Raw genomic sequence first — 16,073 nt, forward strand, 5'->3', positions numbered from 1 at the left:
TCCAACTGCTTCCAATAACGGTGTCACTGAGCATCATTTCGCATAGAAATTTCACATGACCAGAGCAAAAACCACACCAAACTGTCAATTAGGAGAATGTAATGATTGTTCAAGAATAATTTGAGGATTTTCTTCGCACCATAATCGACGTTTTTGTTTATTTACCGCTCCACTAAGATGTATGTATAAGTGAGCCTTATCGGAGAAAATACCTTTCTTAAAAAATCGTTTTACTTTTCAACTTGTTCCAAGGCAAAATCGGCAAGTTCACGACGTTTATGGTAGTCCAATAACTTCAGTTCTTGAGTGAGAACAATTTTATACGAATGCAATATCAAATCCTTTCTCAAAGTCCGACAGATTGTGGTTTGTGACACTCCTAATACTTGAAAATGTCTTGAATCGACAAATTGCCATCAGAACGGCAGCAATATTTTTATTACTTCGAATAGTTCTTTCTCTTATTGACACTTTAAACAAAATTGCCGCATTTGGGGTGAAGAGCAACCAGAAGCCGTTCAAGAACTGCCCATGCATCCCGAAAAATGCACTGTTTGGTGTGGTTTGTACGCTGGTGGAATCATTGGACCGTATTTTTCAAAGATGCTGTTGGACGCAACGTTACGGTGAATGGCGATCGCTATCGTTCGATGCTAACAAACTTTTGTTGCCAAAAATGGAAGAACTGAACTTGGTTGACATGTGGTTTCAACAAGATGGCGCTACATGCCACACAGCTCGCGATTCTATGGCCATTTTGAGGAAAACTTCGGAGAACAATTCATCTCAAGAAATGGACCGTTAGTTGCCACCAAGATCATGCGATTTAACGCCTTTAGACTATTTTTTGTGGGGCTACGTCAAGTCTAAAGTCTACAGAAATAAGCCAGCAACTATTCCAGCTTTGGAAGACAACATTTCCGAAGAAATTCAGGCTATTCCGGCCGAAATGCTCGAAAAAGTTGCCCAAAATTGGACTTTCCGAATGGACCACCTAAGACGCAGCCGCGGTCAGCATTTAAATGAAATTATCTTCAAAAAGTAAATGTCATGAACCAATCTAACGTTTCAAATAAAGAACCGATGAGATTTTGCAAATTTTATGCGTTTTTTTTTAAAAAAAAGTTATCAAGCTCTTAAAAAATCACCCGATATAAGTATAGAATAAAATTGACAACATAGTTTATTTGTCGATTTTCAAGTCAAGAAATGTGCCAAAATATATAAAATATTCAATATTCCTCTGATTTATGTGTACAGTGGATGCCGGTTAAGTAGTACTCCGCTTATATGGGAATCATGCCTCTTAACTGCCTATATCTTGCTGCATCTCACGGTTGGTTTTTTGAAATACATAGAAATTATTGTTTTAAGTACCACTCGCTTCAGTATTCGCACTCGCATATGTGCCATATTAAATTTTTTTTAACAAACCACAAAAATCTGTATCTTTGAATGTGGCACATAACCGGTATTGACTGTATTTGTCAAGGAATGTACAAAATATTGTTACGCGGCTTGCAAAATTCTGCGTCGATATGTATGCAAGCTCACACACAAACATACATATCTACGTTGGTTTGTTAGCGAAGCTGGTACAGCGGCAAGGGAAGCAGTGGCAATTGGTGATCGTTCGTTTGTGCTTTCGGCACAGCTCGGATTTTCTACCAACAACACAATGTTGTGAAGCTTTGTCGTCGCGTCATTCTTTCGACACATTGATTCTTTGACATGAAAGCAAAAAATACAAGCATTGAGTGTACATATTTACATACATATGTTGCATGTAGACAAATTTACAAACATTATGCGTATGGTTTGTCATATTTGTTTACATGCACACATAATTATATATGGACAAAAGTGCGACCGCTTGGTCTTTTAACATGATATCGAAAAGTTTAATGACCAAAGCAAATATTTATTTAAGTATATAAATATACATTTGTATGTCGTACCAAACCTATATAAAATGCATATTTAGGTAGTAATACAAATCTTATTGAATTATATATTTGCAAAGATTTTATGCAATTCATCATAAAATAGCTCAATCTTAAAATATATACATACATACATACATATGTATGTACACACTTATGTATGTGCTTTCATAACAAATATATGTATGTATGTACATATGTATACCGATCTATAAATTATATGCAGCATCGTTTGCGCATAGTAGAAAAGGGAATCTGTAAGCGTACATTTCTAAACATTGAAATTAACATATTTTTTCCCATTGGCTCTAGCAACTACTCAGTTCTGTTATTGTCGTGCCCCTGATGTTAAATGGTGAAATGCGCTAATAGTTTTCTGTGGTGAAATGCACCCATCCAAAACAGTAAATATCCCAAAATCCAAATATCCCTAAATTCTCGACATCGTGAACCTTCTCTATAATATCCCTGTAGTTCGGCTGGTGTCAAGCGATTACCAGAGCGCGAATTCTACTAGCGATTTCATGCATTACCGCTAGTTAGTCTTTTCGCAAATGATTTGTAATGCAACGAGGCATCGAATCTGAAAAAAACCCACCCCTAAAAAGCGAAACTCAATGCGTATATGAAATTCCAATAACAACAATGTGCGAGCAGATCAAAATTCAACAGAAATTTAGTGTCCCGTACTATTCCTTCAGAAATTCGCAGGAATTGTAGTTCGATCGATCGCTCAGTCTGCCATTGTCATTTTTACACTAAATTGTTTAGATCTTGAGTGTCAATTGTAGTTGAAGAGCAGTCGAAAAAGGTCAATAAAGAACAGACATTCCTTAAATAAAAATAATTTATTTTAGTGTTGTTAGTGAAAAAATTAAAGTCGAATAAAAAAATAAAAAAGTGAAGTGTAAAGTAATTTATAAGGTATACATTAATACCATAACAATCAATCAATATAATATTAACGTTAAAAAATTTTGCAAGCGAAATAAAACAAATAATAATAATAAAGTAGTTATAATAATAAAAAATAAAAACAAATGAAGGTAGCTAAGAAAATTGTAGGTAGGAGACCGAACCCAAAACGAATTAAAAAGACTTGCTACAATCAAGTATATACAGAAAAGGCATGTAAATGCGAAGATAAGGAAGCTTTAAAGGCTTTCTTCGAAGGTAAAGTATAAGCTGCCAACAAGTATATTCCTCTTTTCATTCATATATATTTTTTATTTCTAGAACTGATGGAAAGAAAAATGAGCCAAATTTATGCACAGTACCAAGTGCTCCTAGAAGAAGTAGCGCAGCAGAAAGTCCTCATTCAGCAGCTTCTAAAAGAACGCACCGACGACTCATCGATAATGAGAGAATTTCCAATTAAAAACAAAACAGATTTGGGCCGAATTAATGAAAATATAGAAGTTCGCGGAAAGAAGAACTACGTAAGTAATATTTTTTCTTTCGATTTCCTTATTTAAAATACGTTTCAGTAAATTTCGATTTTTTTTTTATTTTTACCGTTTCAACCCTTTACTTTCTTGCAGATCAAATGTATGACTCAAATTCTTCATCGTTCTGGAGTGGTGAAAAACCTGAAGAATATTATAACAGACGAATTGGCCATGCAGTACAATATTAATGGAGTGTTGGGCAAAGATTCGTTCAAAGGCTTTACAAATTTTTTCGACGCCCTTATTGGTAAGAACAAAATGCTTTTTAATTAAAACAGTTAATAACAAATATATTTTAATTATTTTAGAGTCCATTCCTACCGGGATAGACGCTGGATCGCCAGAGAATCAACTGCGCCAAGCCCTTCAGCGTCAAAAAAAACGCGTAATAAAAAAAATCATTTAGTAAATAAAGAAAATAAATGATTAATAAATAACAATATAATGTAAGATAGTACATATTTTAAAACTACTAAGTAAGAAACTAAATTAAAAAATACATATGTATAACTGAATTTAATATATCTATTGCTTTGAATTTCATAAAAATTTCTTGTATTTTCGTAAAATTGAACCAGTAGAATCGCTAGCGAATTAGAATTAATGAAATCGCTAACGATTTTGAATTAGTCAAACCACCTGTAATTTCGAATTAACGAAATCACTAACGATTTGGAATCAGTCAAATCACTAGCCATTTTGAATTAATGAAAGCGCTAGTGATTCTGTATTAGCGATTCACTTACGATTTTGGAACTAGTCATTTCACCAATGACTGGTAATGCAGCGTCGCACCGCTCGATTACCCTCGTAGGACATTGCAATGTAAAAATCGTTAGTTAAATAACATTGCGAGTAATCGGGCTGGAACTGGTTCTAATGATTAGGAATTAGTCATATCGTTAGCTCTTCCCCGATGGTAATGAACTACAGGGTAATAAGTCATGTCATGATTTCAGTCCCTGAAGGCGTTGTATGTACATACATAGTACATACATATGTATGTACGTGTGTGCATGCTACATGTGCATATGAATACGTAAGTTTTAAATTATAAAAAGTATGATTTATGTACATACATACATATATATTACTAGTTTTTTTTTATATATTATGATATTATTTTACACAGATACGTATACATATGTATGTATATTTTATACACATATCCCTGCCAACCATGAGCGGGTAAAACACCAGATAATTAGCGGGTAACATGGTGGTAAACATATAGAATGTTTCTTAAGCCTGGCAGATATTTTACCTACTCACGTACGTATACATGTGATCAGACATCTTTGTTGCGCTCATTCAGCAGTGTCATATAAAAAAGTATATCTGTCCTGCTCTAATATCCCCAATCGAAGGCTGATTCAGGGTTGCATTTTAAACAGCTGATGCAGAGTTGTATTTTAAACAGCTGATACAGGGTTGCATTTTTTGATTCCTACTTTCAAAATTTATTAAAATTTCAAAGAAAACTTTTTATTTTTTTAATTTTTAAATTATTAAATTTATTATTTTTAATAAATATTTATATAAGTATTTATATAAAATTGTAATTAATTATTTTAATGCTAACATTTCATAAATAAAAATATATTTAATTTAAAAAAATAATTTCATCTGAAAAAAGATTAATTACAGAAAAGAATTATTATTAGCTGAAAATAAAGTGAAAAAAGACTATAAAAGACAAATACCTGAAAATAAAAGAGTGGAAAAATATTATAAAAGACAAATAACTGAAAATAAAATAAAGGTTATTCTTCTTCTTAATTGGCGTAGACACCGCTTACGCGATTATAGCCGAGTTAACAACAGCGCGCCAGTCGTTTCTCCTTTTCGCTACGTGGCGCCAATTGGATATTCCAAGCGAAGCCAGGTCCTTCTCCACTTGGTCCTTCCAACGGAGTGGAGGTCTTCCTCTTCCTCTGCTTCCCCCGGCGGGTACTGCGTCGAATACTTTCAGAGCTGGAGTGTTTTCGTCCATCCGGACAACATGACCTAGCCAGCGTAGCCGCTGTCTTTTAATTCGCTGAACTATGTCGATGTCGTCGTATATCTCGTACAGCTCATCGTTCCATCGAATGCGATGTTCGCCGTGGCCAATGCGCAAAGGACCATAAATCTTTCGCAGAACTTTTCTCTCGAAAACTCGCAACGTCGACTCATCCGTTGTTGACATCGTCCAAGACTCTGCACCATATAGCAGGACGGGAATTATGAGCGACTTATAGAGTTTGGTTTTTGTTCGTCGAGAGAGGACTTTACTTTTCAATTGCCTACTCAGTCCGAAGTAGCACCTGCTGGCAAGAGCAATCCTGCGTTGGATTTCCAGGCTGACATTGTTGGTGGTGTTAATACTGGTTCCTAAATAGACGAAATTAACTACAACTTCAAAGTTATGACTGTCAACAGTGACGTGAGTGCCAAGTCGCGAGTGCGACGACTGTTTGTTTGATGACAGGAGATATTTCGTTTAGCCCTCGTTCACTACCAGACCCATTTTCTGTGCTTCCTTGTCCAGCCTAGAGAAAGCAGAACTAACGGCGCGGGTGTTAAGGCCGATGATATCAATATCATCAGCATACGCCAGCAGCTGTACACTCTTATAGAAGATGGTACCTTCTCTATTAAGTTCTGCAGCTCCAACTATTTTCTCTAGAAGCAGGTTGGAAAAGTCACACGATAGGGAATCGCCTTGTCCGAAACCTCTTTTGGTATCGAACGGCTCGGAGAGGTCCTTCCCGATTCTGACGGAGCTCTTCGTGTTGCTCAACGTCAGTATACACAGCCGTATTAGTTTTGCGGGGATACCAAATTCAGATATCGCGGCATAAAGGCAACTCCTTTTCGTACTGTCGAAAGCAGCTTTGAAATCGACGAAGAGGTGGTGTGTGTCGATTCTCCTTTCACGGGTCTTTTCCAAGATTTGGCGCATGGTGAATATCTGGTCGGTTGTCGATTTTCCAGGTATAAAGCCACACTGATAAGGTCCAATCAGTTTGTTGACGGTGGGCTTTAATCTTTCACACAATACACTCGATAGAACCTTATATGCGATGTTGAGGAGGCTAATCCCACGGTAGTTGGCGCAGAATGTGGGGTCTCCTTTTTTATGGATTGGGCATAGCACACTTAAATTCCAATCGTTGGGCATGCTTTCGTCCGACCATATTTTACAAAGAAGCTGATGCATGCTCCTTATCAGTTCTTCGCTGCCGTGTTTGAATAGCTCGGCCGGCAATCCATCAGCCCCGCCGCTTTGTTGTTCTTCAGGCGGGTAATTGCTATTCGAACTTCTTCATGGTCGGGCAATGGGACGTCTGCCTCATCCGAGGCTGTTTGCTAATTTTCATTGGTAGAATTTTTTACGTGGCAGGTCCCAAACCCAGCGCACAACCCTGCGCACAGTGATTCGCCTGGATCATTGTTGGCGGACAAAAGTCAATGTAAACAATCAAATAATTGACAGTACTCTGATTATAACAACCCTTGATATGTCACAATTTTCAGTAAGAATCGCGCAAAATATTCTAATACGGTTAACTACGACAAGTTTATTCGAAGTGATACGGTGTTATCATTTTTATTTTTTCAATTTAAATAATAAATACCATATAAATAGTGATTTAAAAAGGTTTGTAGAGGAAAACACGACTGTGGATGAAATGGACTTTAATTTAGATGGTATGTATGTTTATTTTATGCAATTTAATACTTGGTTTACGTTTAGCTAATACGTTGTACGGGGTTTTGAAAACTCATTTAAAAATTTTTGTGTTCTTTTTATTTTAAAGTGCTTAAAGTATGCAACTTTTTTTATCCACATATATCCAAGCTAATGTTTGAATATTGTATAGGTTGCCGTTATAAGCTATACAATGACCTTTGATCGAGTACCACATCTTTCCCCCATAATTTTTAATTATTTTTTTTCCAGATCGAGTTTGCTCTATTTCAAAAATGGAGTTATTTGAAGAATGGCGAAAATGTAAAATAGAGCAAAATTCCCGGTTAGTGGATTATGTTTTCAAAAAATTTAGTGCTACAGATGTAACGCCTGATACACAGAGGGATATAAAGTTAAAAATTTCGAGTGTTTCGTCAAAATTTTCCAAAAAATGGACTGAAGCAAATATGATTATTGAACGTTTTTTAAACAAAAATCGCAGTTGGTTAGAAGGAGCAGATTTACAATTTCACCTACAAATGGAACATACCTGTCCTACCTCATCAACTGGAAGCAATCGACCTCAAGGTAGACCAAAAAAAAATTTTGAAGAGTCGTCTTTTAAAACGAAAAAACGAAGGGTTGAAGACTTATTAGAATCGCGAAGTGCCATCGAGTTGACCGTAGCCGCTGAAGTAGCAAATCGCTTGGAGGGTAATAGAAACATAACTACTTCGATTAGAGAAAGTTTGAAATCTTCAGAAAAAAAGAAGTCTGGTAATACTACATGCGAAGGCAGGCAATTGACAAGCTTATTATGTTGATTCTAAGTGCACAGTTACTCGTATACACAGACGCGAAAATGGTCATTGAAGGCGGGACATAAAGTTTTTCCATCCTATTTTAGTTTACGTAAGTCAAAAATTTAAATTTAATTGTCCCGCCTTCAAAACCATCAAAAGTACCACGTCAAGTAATATGTGACCATGACGATAAAGATTATGTAGTACCTGATTCAGATGAATCTAACAGTGATGATGAGGCATTTAACGAGTAATGATGTAGTAGTATTGTGTGTTATTGTGTGTTTTTGTCTTTTTTATGTTATTGTTAATATTAGGTCTGTTCGTAGAAAACCCCCTTATTAGTCAGCACGTTTCTCATTAGTTGAAATGTAATGGACTTACAAACAGATGTCTATGCATTCCAACCAATGAAAAACGCGATGGTTAGTAAGGGATTTTCTACGAACACACCTATTATTGTTATTATAATTTTCTCTATGTTCAAATGAATGTTATTGTATGTTCTGATATTAAAAAATAATTAAATATATTTTTTACAAAATTTTTTGTTTTCTATACGTAAATCTAAAAAAATATATTAATTTTTTCAATGAAACTTAAGATAATTAATCAACACAACCAACATACATATATTAAATTTCAAACTAAAATATTTTTGTCCCCCTAGCTTGTATTAAACGATACACTGTGCTGCGGAGGGGATGTTTCGCCTTCTCACTTTAGCTCGCCTTCAAACGGATGTTCTTAGGCTACCCAGAGGATACTTGGTCAAAGACCGGAAGTAGTGAGCTGCTTGAGTCATATGTAAAAGAATCGTTTCTGGCCACTCCCAAGTGAATGGCGATCAGAGAACTTTCCTCACTTGCGTGAACTTCTACATATGACTCCATCCTAAACCTAAACCTCCATTAAAACCTGAAAATAAAAGAGTGGAAAAATATTATAATAGACAAATACCTGAAAATAAATAATTATTAATACCTGAAAATAAATAATAATTACATTGAAGAAAGATTAATTGTATAAAATGATAATAATATCTGAAAGAAAAGATTAATATTATCTGAAAGAATAAAATATATTAAATACAAATAGAATTTACTCTGAAAGCCAATATTAATTAAATAAAAATAGTGATAAAATCTGAAAAAAAAAGAATAATTAAATAAAAATCCTAATAATATCTGAAATAAAAGAATAATATTATCTTATTATTTAAAATATAAGGCAAACATTTGTTTTCACATATTATATTGGATTGTGCAGGCCGCCTTAAACGCATAAAATACATACTTATGTACATATGTATATAATTATTTTTGCGTATTATGTTGAACTGCGCAATCCAATTTCAAACAACACACACTTTTTCTCACATACTTACTTAACAATTTAAATTTGCTGCTTCTGATGATATTGCTGCAGCTGCTAATTCCAATGCTATAAAAACAAATGAAGTAATTATTTGCAAATTATTTAAAAAAAATCATTCACTTACCTTCTTGTTGTACGAGCCTCCTTTACTATAGTACGATCACGAATGACATGCGTCTTTCAATCGTTTTTTTATTACCCTTTTCGGGATTTTCTTTTGGCACTATTAATAATTATGTTTTCTCCTTCGCACTCATTCAAATAAATCAAGAAATGAAAAAAACTTTTTTTCATCGAATTTAGGTCAACAAAAAATAACCCGAAAATGTGCGTTGGTGTTAGTGTATAGAGAAAAAATGTGTAGTTGTATTGGAATATTTGTCATATGTAGGATATAATTAAAAATTTGGTATTAATTTAATATTAAGTAAAATATTGCCTTATATAAAATAGTTAGTTAATTAATTAAAAAGTAATCAATTTGTGAAAAAATAATTTTCAAATCAATTCATATAATTGCACATAAACGCTGGAGGATGGAGTCATGTGTAGAAGTTCACGCAAGTGAGGAAAGTTCTCTGATCGCCATTCACTTGGGAGTGGCCAGAAATGATTCTTTTACATATGACTCAAGCAGCTCACTACTTCCGGTCTTTGACCAAGTATCCTCTGGGTAGCCTAAGAACATCCGTTCGAAGGTGAGCTAAAGTGAGAAGGCGAAACATCCCCTGCATAGGGTTGTGCGCTGGGTTTGGGACCCGCCACGTAAAAAGCCTACCCCAATGAAAAACGACAAACAGCCTCGGATGAGGCAGACGTCCCATTGCCCGACTATGAAGAAGTTCGAATAGCAATTACCCGCCTGAAGAACAACAAAGCGGCGGGGGCCGATGGATTGCCGGCCGAGCTATTCAAACACGGCAGCGAAGAACTGATAAGGAGCATGCATCAGCTTCTTTGTAAAATATGGTCGGACGAAAGCATGCCCAACGATTGGAATTTAAGTGTGCTATGTCCAATCCATAAAAAAGGAGACCCCACAATCTGCGCCAGCTACCGTGGGATAAGCCTCCTCAACATCGCGTATACGGTTCTATCGAGCGTATTATGTAAAAGATTAAAGCCCACCGTCAACAAACTGATTAGACCTTATCAGTGTGGCTTAGACCTGGAAAATCAACAACCGACCAGATATTCACCATGCGCCAAATCTTGGAAAAGACCCGTGAAAGGAGAATCGACACACACCACCTCTTCGTCGATTTCAAAGCTGCTTTCGACAGCACGAAAAGGAACTGCCTCTATGCCGCGATGTCTGAATTTGGTATCCCCTCAAAACTAATACGGCTGTGTAAACTGACGTTGAGCAACACGAAGAGCTCCGTCAGAATCGGGAAGGACCTCTCCGAGCCGTTCGATACCAAACGAGGTTTCAGACAAGGCGATTCCCTATCGTGCGACTTTTTCAACCTGCTTCTGGAGAAAATAGTTCGAGCCGCAGAACTAAATAGAGAAGGTACCATCTTCTATAAGAGTGTACAGCTGCTGGCGTATGGTGATGATATTGATATCATCGGCCTTAACACCCGCGCCGTTAGTTCTGCTTTCTCCAGACTAGACAAGGAAGCACAGAAAATGGGTCTGGCAGTGAACGAGGGCAAAACGAAATATCTCCTGTCATCAAACAAACAGTCGTCGCACTCGCGACTTGGCACTCACGTCACTGTTGACAGTCATAACTTTGAAGTTGTAGTTAATTTCGTCTATTTAGGAACCAGTATTAACACCACCAACAATGTCAGCCTGGAAATCCAACGCAGGATTGCTCTTGCCAGCAGGTGCTACTTCGCACTGAGTAGGCAATTGAAAAGTAAAGTCCTCTCTCGACGAACAAAAACCAAACTCTATAAGTCGCTCATAATTCCCGTCCTGCTATATGGTGCAGAGGCTTGGACGATGTCAACAACTGATGAGTCGACGTTGCGAGTTTTCGAGAGAAAAGTTCTGCGAAAGATTTATGGTCCTTTGCGCGTTGGCCACGGCGAATATCGCATTCGATGGAACGATGAGCTGTACGAGATATACGACGACATTGACATAGTTCAGCGAATTAAAAGACAGCGGCATGTTGTCCGAATGGACAAAAACACTCCAGCTCTGAAAGTATTCGACGCAGTACCCGCCGGGGGAAGCAGAGGAAGAGGAAGACCTCTACTCCGTTGGAAGGACCAAGTGGAGAAGGACCTGGCTACGCTTGGAATATCCAATTGGCGCCACGTAGCGAAAAGGAGAAACGACTGGCGCGCTGTTGTTAACTCGGCTATAATCCCGTAAGCGGTGTCTACGCCAATTAAGAAGAAGAAACGCATAAAAATATAAGCCAAAAGGCCGGCATGCCGCTGTAAAATCGAAGTAATTTGTATATTTTTCATTTAATGCTCAACTCTGTTCACGCGCCACTGTTAAAATTTCTCCTTCTGAGCTAGCTGTGGTGAAATACGCTCATCGCATTTTGTTAGCTTTTGACATTTTACACCCTTGTCCGTTGTTGGACCTTCTCTATAAATATACGTTCTCTGTCTGTACTTAAATAAAAACTAATCACCGAAATTTGAGAGAAAAATCAAGACAACCTACATAAAATTAAGCACAATTTTTTTTGCAAATTGTATCGATTCTACATTATCCGAAGGAACTTCGTTCCTACCTGGTGTCCCACCACACCACATTTCTTTTTTTCTCCATAACATACATCTATAATATCATCACACACCTATAACATATTTATTGTTTACATTTTTTTTGAAATATTTAATGCCTATGAAACAAAGGTAGTATTTCAGTTTACTACATTGCCGTGTGTGTCACCAACGTAGTAAACAGAATATCATGATACCTTTACTATGGTATTGTTACTACATGTCTGTCTCGGGTATTAGCATCCGAACATAGGTGCGCTACTTCGTGGTGAAAACCGTTTGGTACTAGGCGACTTTAAAGCGCTTGTTGTTGTTTTAGCGGATACCTAATCCCCATTTGGGCACAATTCCGATTTCTTTGGCGCCGCGATTTGAAGGTACCGCAAACGCTTAGTTTACGAGATATTCGACCTTAAAGTTCAAAAATTCGCAAAATTCGAACATTTCAAGAAGCTATTTCATCACGTTAAACCCACTTTATTCACATTTTTCTCTTCAAATTAATTAAATTACACTATAATCTTTTAAATAAATTCACATTTTACACTTTTAGCAGGTTTTTTTATTTAAAAAATCTTTATTTTAAAAATTACATTTTACACTCGTTTGAACCTCATTTGTTTACTAAAAATTACGAAGAAATGGAGCGCTGACATGTGATGACAAGGCAATTCGCTGAAATTCCTCTTGTTCGCAAAAATTCCTCTATTCATGCATATGGATATTTTCTTTTTTAAATTTATTAAGCAAATAAGTAATATTATATACATGTATTAGTAATGTTATATAACAGTATTATATATACATGTGGGAACGAATAAAGACAGACTAGAAGTGGGCGAACGTATGGACAGTAACATGCAACACTGATCGCAATAGACAACGAGTAGCGACGAAGACAACGAGTAGCGACGAAGAAACAAGTAACGAAGACTTTGAAAACGACAGTCAGTCGAGACGCGGACGAGCACGGTGCCAGTTGAAAATAAAAACTAAAACATTGTTAAGAACATTTCATGTAAAATAAAATAACAACATTTTGTAAAATAAACACTTTTCTTATAATAAATACGAATCCACCCCTACATACATATGTATAAGTAATATTATATAATAATGTTACGTAATAAAGTGTAAGGTTACAGTACAGTACGAAAACTCAAATTTTGTTTCAATATGTATGAGTGCATGATAACCGTAAAATATAACCACTTTATATCCAAAACTCATATTTTAAATATAATAATACAGCGCACGCTCGTTAATGTGAACACTCTATAGTTCGAACATCCCATAATGTGAACAGACTTTTTTATGCATTGACTGCACTATAATGTGAACAAACCCAAAAGGTTCTATAATATGAACAAAAGACGTTAAAGTATTTGAATGTAGTTTACACAGATCTCAGCTAATTCTGAATTTGGAGAATCCCCTAATTGTAGAATAAGACTCTCATTTGTATTGCATGTAATGCGTAGAATACTTCAGTTGCAATTTTGTATTCGCGTGGAGTGTTTCGTTTTAGATTTTCTGTTAAAAATGAATTCTAAAAAACACACGTTTTTGACATTGAAGCAAAAAGCTGATATTCTCGATTCTTTAAAAAGAGGCTCATTTATGACGTTCTTAGCAAAGAAATATAATGTTGGTAAATCAACAATTTGTGGAATCAAAGCAAAAAAACAAGTGATTTTAAAGTTCGTGAACAACACATACTCGGGACCTGAACAAAGAACTCTGCGTCCTTCAGAGCTGCCCAAAATGGAGAAAGCTCTTCATCGTTGGTTTATCAAAATGCGGAATAAAAACTGGCCAGTAAGTGCCTTAATGTTGAAAGAAAAGGCCAAAGTACTGCATGCACAAGTAAAGGAAAATTAATCTAACTTCAACGCTAGTGATGGATGGCTTCAAGCAGCATGGCTACAAATATCAGGCGAAAAACTGTCTTCGCTGCCTCAGCTCGTGGATCCATTTAAGGAAAAACTTAGAGCTAAAATGGCCGAACTGGAGCTGTGTAACGACCAGTTATATAATGCTGATGAGTCAGGCTTATTCTGGAAACTTCTGCCAGAAAAAACGTACGTGTCCAGTATGGAAAAGAGAGCCCCAGGCGTTAAGTCGGAAAAGCAGCGAATCACGTTTTTATGTTGCTCAAACGCCACTGGATCTCATAAACTGAAACTTTTGGTAATTGGAAAGGCAAAGAATCCACGCTGCTTTAAAAACTTTCAATGCCCCACAGACTATAAGAGCTCAAAACCGCCTGGATGACGTCGGCTGTTTTCAAGGAATGGTTTCATGAGCTCTTCGTTCCACAGGTGAGGATTTATTTTGTATTTTGTTAACTTTTTTCTTTTAAATTCGTTTTTTAGGTAACGTCATTTTTAAAGGAGAAAGGTTTGCCAATTAAAGCTCTACTCCTAATCGACAACGCTCCTTCTCACCCAAATGAAGCTCAGCTGGCAACGGAGGATGGACAAATTTTGGCAATGTTTATGCCACTAAACGTTACTCCCCTCATCCAACCAATGGATCAAAATGCCATAAAGATCACAAAGTTGCATTACAGATATAGTCTTTTAGCCTCAATAGCAGCTACAAACTCCAATTTACTCGATTCGATGAAAAAAATTACTTTACGCTATAAATCTTTTGGATGCCGATTGGAGTCGTGTCAGCGAAGTAACATTAGCTAATTGCTGGAAATATATTTTAAATTTTATGGCAGGTGATGACGATTCCGAAGAGAGTGTTCCGCTCGCAATTTTAAAAGAAAAATGGGGAGCTGCACTTCGCGCCTTGATGAGCAATACCGTCGATCTCCTTAACAGTTTGAATACTGAGGTTTGTTCGTTTTCGCAGAATCGCACAAAGATATGCAGGTTATTGAAAATGATTTTCTTATTAACCATTTCAGGCTGAATTAACGCTACCAGGCGTTCATGAATGGAACGAAAATATTGAAGATGATAATGCAAATGACGAGCATGAAGAAGAAGACGATTCCGATGAAGGCAGCGTATCGGAGGTAGAGGAGAAAATTAAGCGGACTGAAGCAGTTGAAATTTTCAACAAGGCGATAAGGTGGGCTGGTCATGAAGACGTCGATCCAAATGTTGTAAATGTACTAAGACGTCTAAGAGAGAAAGCTGTGCTCCAACTTTTAGAAACACAGAAGATATAGTAAAGGATGACTGATTTTTTCAAATAAAACCTAGATTTTGTATAATATGTGTTACGTAAAAATGTATATGTAATGAAAACATGAATAAAATGTGAATTCCAATATATAAATACGTACTATCCTATTCGTTTGGAGCATTCCATAATGTGAACACTTTCGATAATGTGAACTGCCTTGGTTTTAATTACGTCAGATTATCGAGCGTGCGCTGTATACATATATATCGGCACCTAATATACAAACCAATGTATCATAAAAAATAAATGGAAATCGCTGACAGAAATAATAATCAAAATTTATCAATTTTATAACGAAAACTTAAATTTTGTTTGAATATGAGTGCATAATAACCAAAGAATATAACCACTTTCACCACTTTATAACAAAAAGTCAATACATTTTTTTAACTCAGAAAGGAGTAGCTCGCGAAAGTACTTCAGTCACATAAATTACGTATTACACATATACATATGTTGAACGTATTTTTTTTATAGTTAATATAGAAAAAAGAATCACGCGATAAAACAAACAAAGAAAAATTGTTAAAAATCCTACATATTTACTGTTTAAGATGTGGCAAGGCTCGTTTTCCTCATAATGGTAGACAATCTAACCTTTTCCACGATAAGTGTGCTAAGTGATTTTTAAATTAATAAATTTAGGTAAAATATAGCAAAATAAAAGTGAAATGTAAGCTTATTTCAAAGCTTAGAGTGTGAATTTAAATATACAAAGTAAAAAATGTGAAAAAAATTTTGTGAAACATATAGAAATAACATGTTTTCTTAGTGCAAATTTTTGAACTTTTAATCGTGAATATTTTAAAAAATATTAGTAATTTTTACATTATTTTTGGATATTCCTCCTCTGGAGAAGCTCCCCTATCCGTACATACCCAATTTATACGGAAATTCGGTTTTTTTACCCCTACGCCAAAGTA

General features: G+C 35.9%; 3 protein-coding genes across 3 annotated transcripts; all 3 read left to right on the forward strand.

The window, feature by feature from the left end:
* Positions 1-2,983: 2,983 nt before the first annotated feature.
* On the forward strand, positions 2,984-3,817 carry LOC120781492. Its single transcript, XM_040113717.1, has 4 exons — positions 2,984-3,116; positions 3,180-3,382; positions 3,485-3,638; positions 3,700-3,817. The coding sequence occupies exons 1-4, from the start codon at positions 2,984-2,986 to the stop codon at positions 3,795-3,797; spliced, it is 588 nt and encodes a 195-aa protein (XP_039969651.1). The 3' UTR covers positions 3,798-3,817.
* Positions 3,818-13,199: 9,382 nt separating this feature from the next.
* LOC120781608 (jerky protein homolog-like) lies at positions 13,200-14,725 on the forward strand. The gene is given in 3 exon segments (XM_040113844.1): positions 13,200-14,206; positions 14,209-14,267; positions 14,322-14,725. Coding segments are annotated over 3 exon segments (645 nt in total). The 5' UTR covers positions 13,200-13,944; the 3' UTR covers positions 14,646-14,725.
* On the forward strand, positions 14,671-15,151 carry LOC120781609. Its single transcript, XM_040113845.1, has 2 exons — positions 14,671-14,793; positions 14,867-15,151. The coding sequence occupies exons 1-2, from the start codon at positions 14,671-14,673 to the stop codon at positions 15,131-15,133; spliced, it is 390 nt and encodes a 129-aa protein (XP_039969779.1). The 3' UTR covers positions 15,134-15,151.
* Positions 15,152-16,073: the final 922 nt, after the last annotated feature.

This window comes from Bactrocera tryoni, unplaced genomic scaffold (assembly GCF_016617805.1).
Source record: "Bactrocera tryoni isolate S06 unplaced genomic scaffold, CSIRO_BtryS06_freeze2 scaffold_7, whole genome shotgun sequence".
Lineage (NCBI taxonomy): Eukaryota > Metazoa > Arthropoda > Insecta > Diptera > Tephritidae > Bactrocera > Bactrocera tryoni.